The sequence below is a fragment of the Hipposideros armiger genome, unplaced genomic scaffold (assembly GCF_001890085.2).
Source record: "Hipposideros armiger isolate ML-2016 unplaced genomic scaffold, ASM189008v1 scaffold_235, whole genome shotgun sequence".
NCBI classification, from domain to species: domain Eukaryota; kingdom Metazoa; phylum Chordata; class Mammalia; order Chiroptera; family Hipposideridae; genus Hipposideros; species Hipposideros armiger.
In genome coordinates this window covers 1,375,765-1,383,644 of record NW_017731585.1, presented here as the reverse complement: position 1 = coordinate 1,383,644, position 7,880 = coordinate 1,375,765, and the positions used below count along the sequence as shown (strand labels likewise).

The window sequence follows — 7,880 nt, the reverse complement described above, 5'->3', positions numbered from 1 at the left end:
GGGAGCAGTGGCTATGTGGTAAAGTGGTGATCCTGGACAGCCACTCATGCACACTGTGTGTAGCAAGCACTGGGCCACTGTGGCCAGTGGAGTCGCCATTAGCACTGTGGACGAGAGAGGAGGGCAGGAGGCACATGGGAGCCTGTGTCTCATTCCCTGTGCTTTGTCCCCTATTGCCCAGGCCATAACAGGGATGGCTATCGACAACCATCTGCTGGGGCTGAGGGAGCTGGCCCGGGACATGTGCAAGGAGCTGCCTGAGATGTTCACGGATGAAACATACTTGACGAGCAATCGATTTGTCCTCTCCACCAGCCAGGTACAGCCCTATTTCGGCCGTTGCCCAGAAAGCCACTGGGTATAAGCAGTGGGCTTTCTAAAGAGCTCAGTGAATACAGCCCACTGGTTGGAGTCAGGCAAGTCCCATATCTGCTTCTCACAAGCAGAGTGACCTCAGCAAAACGACCTAAATGGTCAGAGCTCTGGTTTCCCCATCTTCTAAATAAGAGTAATCACAGACATCACCTTAGCAGAGGTGGACAGGACAGGAAAGCACCCAGTCTGGTGCCCTAACCATTATGCTTACTACCTTTCAGTCTGCTACATGAGCGGCAATGGTGTTGCACCGTGGTGGCCACAGACTCTGAAGCCTGACAGGCCTAGAGGGAAATCCTGGCTCAACTAGATGCGATGACAAAGGGCGAAAGCCCAGTCCCATGCCTGGCATGGACTGAGCCCTCCAAGCAGGTCACAGCCATTATTGTAAAGGACTACACGACCAACCGCCAGCCCAGCATCTCCTAACCAGTACCACAGGCTCGTTCTGTTGGAGAACCACTGTCACAAAGACAGAATGAAATCCATCAGACAAAGACAGCAGTTTAGGAGACAAAGTACTGCCCCCCCCCACACACACACACCACCACCACCACCACCACCACATGTCAGTTTGCTAGAGCTCTACCTCATCTGTGAAAAGCTGGATATGGGCAATAAAAGGAGCTGATAAAGTTGTGTTTGAGGATAAAAGCTCACTCAGTAATTTGATTCTGTCATTACAGCAGTGAGCTCACAGACATGAATAAACGAGGGCAGAACACAACATAAATTCTTCAGGAAACCATCCCTGGGCAAAAAAGTGCTTTGGAACGGCTTTATGGCCTTCGGCTGTTGCATGGCAAATTTATCTGACAATGAGGTGACTCTATTAGCAAGACTAATGGTTTGTTCTGCGCATTAAAACAGCCAGTGTCATTTCTGAAGGCCCAAGTACACAATGCCAAAAACCTGTGTGTTTAAAACAAACCGTGCCTGCACCTGCCCAAGAATGTGTTCTATTTCCCCCTGAAGACCAGCTAATAAAATTAATTGGGGTTTGGTGGTTTGGGGTTGTTTTTTGGGTTTTGTTTTTTTCTACTGGAAATGAACATTTATGACCTGAATGCCTTCAGAAACACATTTTCTTGGTTTGTGATCTAGATTACAAAATCTCAGAGCTCTGAACTCAAAATGTTAGGTGCATAACTAAAACTCCAATTGATAGCAAACTTTGAAATGCCCAGCGCTGGGTAATTGTGCATGGCCAGGCTGTGGAGAGAAAAATCAGAGCAGCCAGGCAATGTTGACAGTAATTAAGGATGTGGGGGGAATAGACAGAGGAGACAGGCCAGATTTCCTCCAGTTCATAAATTACTCCCTCTAAGAAGCCTACGAAGGATTGGATGTCACCAGGGTGCCATTTAGTAAATTACCCTGATTGCCTCGGTGCTTCAGACAGGCCCCCAGGTGCAGGAAAGACCCAGCAGAGACCCAGCAGCAGGTGAATCTGGGAGCTTCTGACTCCACAAATAGAGCAAATTTCACACCAGGGAGTGGCGTATATAGCCCCTCATCTTCTGATATCATGCAGTTAGATGGGTTTGTTTTTATGACTCTGGCCATAGCCCTCCATGCTGAAGCAATTGGTTGATTTGGTTAATTCAGTCAAACGTCCAAGTGGGAAAAAGTCAGGGAAGCACATACTTCATTGAGGCCCCGGGTTGTTGGAATGCCCTTCGTTCCAGCAGGCCCACAGGCTGCATTCCAGAACAAGCAGCTCCGGACCTGCCTTCTCTCCTCCAGGTGCCCACAACCATGGAGATGTTTTGCTGCTATGGGCCTGTGGTGCCCGACGGGTACGGTGCCTGCTATAACCCCCAGCCCGAGAGCATCCTTTTCTGCATCTCCAGCTTCCACAGCTGCAAAGAGACCTCTTCTACCAAGTTTGCGAGAGCTGTGGAAGAAAGCCTCACTGAAATGAGAGATCTCTGCTGTCCACCACAGTCTGCCGCAGGCAAACCACTGTCAGCAAAAGAAAAAGTAACAAGGCCCAGCCAGGGCCACAAACCTTGACTCCTACTACTAGGTGTCACTTCCCCAAACCCAACATTCTGCAGCTGCCAAACCCTGCCAACCCCCTGTTCCCAACCCTCAACCCAGCATTCTGCAGCTCCCCTGTCCTCAGGTCCCAACTCATAGCCCACACTGAGATGTCACACAAAACACTGTCGGGGGAAAGTGTCTCTCATTATGCATGGGAATTGTCATTAGTTATCGAGGTGCTCTCTGCCTGTGCACTAGAAGTAAGACCAGCCTGGCTTGAAGGTGGCCTGGGTAAGGTGGAGAAAAGACACTGACTTCCCTCCATGGCCTCAGAAGCTTAATGTTGGTGTTTGCATCCCCAGCAGGACCTAGCATGTCCAGATCACTTTTTCCCAATGAAAGAATGAGTCACCTTATTAAGTGCAATATACCTAAATGACTCATGAGGAAAGAGGCTAACTCCAAGTNGAGCTCTTCATGTTAGAGATGCCTAGACGTTTGTCTTTGGGAAACCACTTCTAGAATTCTATTATCACTAAAATGAAATACTATACCAAGTAAAGTCAGAAGTATAAAAATAAAGCCTGCTGGGGCTATTTTTCTCTCAGCATTCCTTAGGCCCTAGAACACTCACCATTTGCCATTCATCCTTCATCTCGCTCAGGCTTCATAAGAGACTGGTGCCCACCTACGAGAGCGCGTCCATTCGCCGATTTCAGGAAGGACGGGTGGACAACATTCGATCTGCCACTCCAGAGGCACTGAGCTTTGTGAAAGCCATCACTAACCACAAGGCTGCCATGCCGGTAAGCCCTGCTCCATCTGCAGAGTCTCAAGGATGCTGCCCATCTGCTTAGCTCTGTGACAACCAGCCCCTTTGGCCTGTTTGTCACTGAGCAGCCTCCTAACGACCCAGGTGCTGCGTCTCTGATCTGTTTACAGGATTTGGAGAACCTTCTGCTCCTGAAGGATGCCATCCGAGCCCAAACCGAGTTCACAGTCATGGTGAGTGATGAGGGGGGGGGCCTCGTGTGGGCTCATGACTGCTAGCTGTGCCAGAGCTGGGCCTGTAAGAGCAGGGTTGGGTGAGAGCTGGGTACCAACTGCCCAGGGACTCGGCAAGGCCACCCTGCCACTCAGAGCCTCCTTCTTCTATTTTTAGAACCTACATAACACACCACTCTTGCTTCCTACACAGATTTTACGAGAATATAATGAATAGTCTTTGAAACAACAACAATAATAATAATAGCACCAAATACACATAGCAATTTATAATTTATACAACAAGAAAAGTCAAATGTGAGGGGATGGTACCCAAGCCTGGAAAACTAGTGGCTTGCACACCTTGCACAATCACAGGTGAGGCAGTATTTATTCCCACTTAGGGCTTTTTTTACTTTCTTATTCCCATGTTTTTATTTATACTGCCTGTGAATAAGAGTCTTTTCTGAAAATTAACAGTGACATCAAAATTGTAAGAGAAATGTGTCCCTAGTTTAGGGAAATAATTTATTTTATAGTACTGAAACAACTAGTACAGCATACAAACAACAGAGGATAAGCTACTACTGGGAACTGGTGATCAATATAATAATTGCAAATCATTCTGATACAGCCTTTGAAGGATCATATAATCTACAAAAAGGGGTTGACTAGAGTTCAGTCTATATACTTGAAAACAAATACAATGCATATCTGAGTTTTAGAACTAGCCAGTGTAGACTTTCCTCTAATTCAGTACATTCTCTAAAATAGGTCCCTAACTCACCTGAAGAGTGAAGTATTTGTTCTGTTTGGGGGAAATCAAGCTCACTCTCATGTATTCAATGGGAATTTTTTGGTTTTCTGCTTTATGCCAGATAAAGTGCATGGCTCTAGAAAATAAAAAATGAAATCCATAAGCCCTATCATTAGGCAGTTTACTGTTTAGTTGGGAGGAGAGGCCCTTAAATGATAAATCCAATCCAAGTGAAAGGAGCCCTTAAGGAACTATAGAGCATGGAGGAGCTAGCTCGTTCCTCTACTTAGGAAAGCCAAGAAGATGTCCTGGAGGAAGTGGTGCTTAATATGAGAGTTGAAGGTTGAAGAGGTGCTTGTAACAAACATAGAAGGGAAGGATGGCCCCAGAAGGGAACAGCATGTGTAAAAACAAAGTCTTGAGAGAATAAGATGCATTGCAGGGAAAGCAAGTAGTTCAGTATGTGCAAAGAACAGAGAAGCAGGAGTGCTCATGATGCTGCATCTCCCCATCACAAAGCTACTCTGGTGACCAGGTAGAAGAAGGACTGGTTGGAGCATGGATGGTCTGCCAAGAGGCAGCAACACTAATTGGGAACCTATATATATTTAGGGAGAACTGGTGTAAAGACTGAAGTAGAGCAGGGGCAGGAGGTTGGAGAGGAAGCACAAACTTCTGATTAAACATGGTGAACTGAACACAAGGGTTTACTGTCACTCCCCCTGAAATCTTCAAAAATACTGGCAAAAATATTTTTAAGCCACAAACACACTAGAGCAAAGAGAATGGGAAAGGAAAGGACAGCAAAGTTTTAGAGCTGAAAATTAGAACAGATGGCAGCTAGCTTAGCAGACCAGAGAAAGCTGAATCCCATTCAAGCAGTGAGGGAGGCCCAGGAGCCCAATGAACTACACTGCAGAACCTAAGAATGTTTCAGGCATTGGAGGCACCCACCAAAAGAGAGGTGACATGGGGCTGAAAAGAAGAGAATTGGTTGATGATTTATATAAGAAATAGTCAGATTTCTAGTTCCTCTCTACTACTCCCATGCAGCCAGGCTACTATCTTCCCCTTCCCCACGGGTGGACTAGAAGCTTATCTCCTGGAGAGTTTGAAGAAGAAGGACTCTAGACGTGGAGACACCAGGTACAGCTGAGTACATACTATCCTAAAAATAAGGGGATTAATCAAAATCTGCTCACTCAATAGTAAACCCTCCAGCCACTCAGTTCCAGGTACACTGGGAACCACCTTTATTACCACCTCTCCCCAAGCAGGAGATTAGAGGATTTCTATTGGGTCATCGGAAAAGTCATGACATATTTTTCTGCTTTTCAAAGCAAAAATGCATCATGACTTTCCTGACGACCCAATATGTGAAACTGACCACAACAAAAGAATGGAGTCACAGATACTGACAGTTGGGGTCCCCAATGAAAGAGCCCAGCCAGCTCACCTCACAGAAATCTACCAGTTGATAAGCATGTTCTCACACACATATCTTCTAATCATCTTTACAGTGCTTTATTCTTGACACATTGAGGACGGGGCATTTAAATTGTATGTTCCCGGGGTTTAAACCATTGAAATCAACGTTTATACTGTGTTTCTTTAAAAATTTATAACAAATTCGATAACTATTTTTGTGAACTGAAATTTTCAGGAAATACTCACCAAAGACCCTAGTAGTGTTTGAGGGTGTGATACCTCTGGAAACATTCCCCCTTGTGGAGAGGCATTAAACAGAACTTGCAGATGTACCGAGTTTCACTTCACATCCATCTTGCATAGCTGTAATGTATAGATGCAAATCTGTGTCACCGGTCCACAATATGTGAGTCACAATCCTTTCCATAGTTATAAACAGATAGCCATAAATCATCAGCCATTGAGTAGAGCTGCTAACGTAACAAACTAAAACCAGTACAAACAGTTTTTGTTTAATTATAAAAATAATTTAAAACTTAAAGAGAATGAAAACAATGCAGGAAACAGGACTTTTTAAAAACTATAATGGAGATATTCTGAAAGATAAGGGATGATGTTGCACCCATAAATAAGAAAATAAAACCTAAAATTTTTTTTCAAGAAATAAAAATAACTCTGGGGAACTATAGTAGAAGTGTAATTGGATTTCTCAACAGAATCACTGGAAGGTAGAAGATAGTGGAGCAATGCTTTCATATTCTGAGGGAAAATGATTTTTAATTCATATTCCATGCCCAGCTAAACTAATCATCAAACTTGAAGGTAGANTTCGACCCCCAAAGGGGTCGCGACCCACAGGTTGAGAACCGCTGCTCTAGACCCTAGAGTCTAGAAGTACCCTGGAGGGAGGACAGCTTTCTGTGGGCCCAGAGCAGGGCAGGATGCATGGAAGGAGATGCCACCTAACTGGGTTTCAAGGTGTGAATCCAACCTCAGAAAAAAGAAGGAAGGATGTCACAGTCAGTCAATTGCCTGAGCGATGGCCCAGGGGCACAGAGCTTACAGGGCAGGAGCAGGGCTAACCAGGGCTAAGCAAGCGACGGGGACTTTGGATTGAGAGATGCTCCTCCTCCTGATCTCACCCAGCCCACCTGGGCCCCTGTGGCTGTGACGTATCTCCCATCTTTCCGGCCTTTATAAGGAAATGGAGCTGGCATCCCCCAGTGGCTCAAGTCAAAGATTTTGGACTCATCTTTGATTCATCCCTGTATCTCACCCCCCATCATGTCAGTTCTCCTCCAAGTGTCTCTCAAACCCATCCTCTGCCCTCCACCTCCACTGCCATAGGTGCCTCCCAAGCCCCCGCCATCTCATGCTTGGCCAACCACAGCATTCTTCCCAGGGGTCTCTGCCTACAATATTCCTTGCTATATCTTGTCTTCATAAAGTATGAACTTGGAAATACGCAAATCAGATTCTACCATTTGCCATCTTGAACCCTCCCAATGGCCTCCCACCATACTTAGAACAAATCCCAGGCATAGAAGGGCTCTCCATGAGCTGGCCTTACCTGGGGTCTTCCCCTAAGTTCTCTCCCACCTCTAAGACCTTTGCTCTGGCTGTGCCTCTGCCTACACACCTGTCACCATCACTCTTCACCTGCCAGCTCCTGCCCACCACTCAGGTGTCATCCCTCAGAGGCTTTTCCTGACCTCTTATCTAAAGCAGCCACCTTAGGCCCCCTTTCCTGTCATGCCAATTGTGTTCTCTTTTTCTTTCATGTCAGTCATCATTCATGTGAACTCCTTTATTTGTTAATTTCTTGACTTTGTTTTCTAGACTGTCTTCCCCAAGCATGACACCAGGTGTCTCACACATCTGGCACAGAGCAGGCATCAGGTACCAAGTCAAACATGAGAAGACACTGCAGGAGTGTTAGCTGGGGCTGGCATGGTCATGTCTGTTTAGGTTTAGGAAAACCTACAGAGTAGTTCTGCTTTGGGGGAGAGGTGAAGATTAGGGAGTAAGGATTGAAGGCAGAGTAGGGTGCCTGACTCACCTTTTACAGAAGGCTAAAGCTACTATGCAAAATAGATCTTTACAGTTTATGCCATGATCACTGAGGCCCCTCCCTACCTCTATCCATAGGTCATGCTTGAATTGTTTTAAATAAAAAAAGGATTCTCTCACGGGTGTGAATGATTAATTACACAATTAATCCATTCTGTGCTATTAATTAAATACTCATTGGTTCTCGAGGAAAATTCTAGGTTTCCTACCAAACTGGGATTTTTTTTTTTAGCTGAGCCATCCTGCCACCTGTTGGCAGCTCAGCAGCAGCTCAGCTCAG

The 7,880-nt window shown here is 45.7% G+C and overlaps 1 protein-coding gene across 1 annotated transcript in view; it reads left to right on the top strand.

The window, feature by feature from the left end:
- The window catches only part of CHAT (choline O-acetyltransferase), a 62,796-nt gene extending 59,385 nt beyond the window's left edge, over positions 1-3,411 (top strand). The window contains exons 12-13 of the mRNA XM_019655048.1: positions 3,026-3,167; positions 3,304-3,411. Coding sequence (XP_019510593.1) covers positions 3,026-3,167; positions 3,304-3,411 — 250 coding nt within the window. The remainder of the gene's footprint in view (positions 1-3,025; positions 3,168-3,303) is intronic.
- The last annotated feature ends 4,469 nt before the right edge of the window (positions 3,412-7,880 follow it).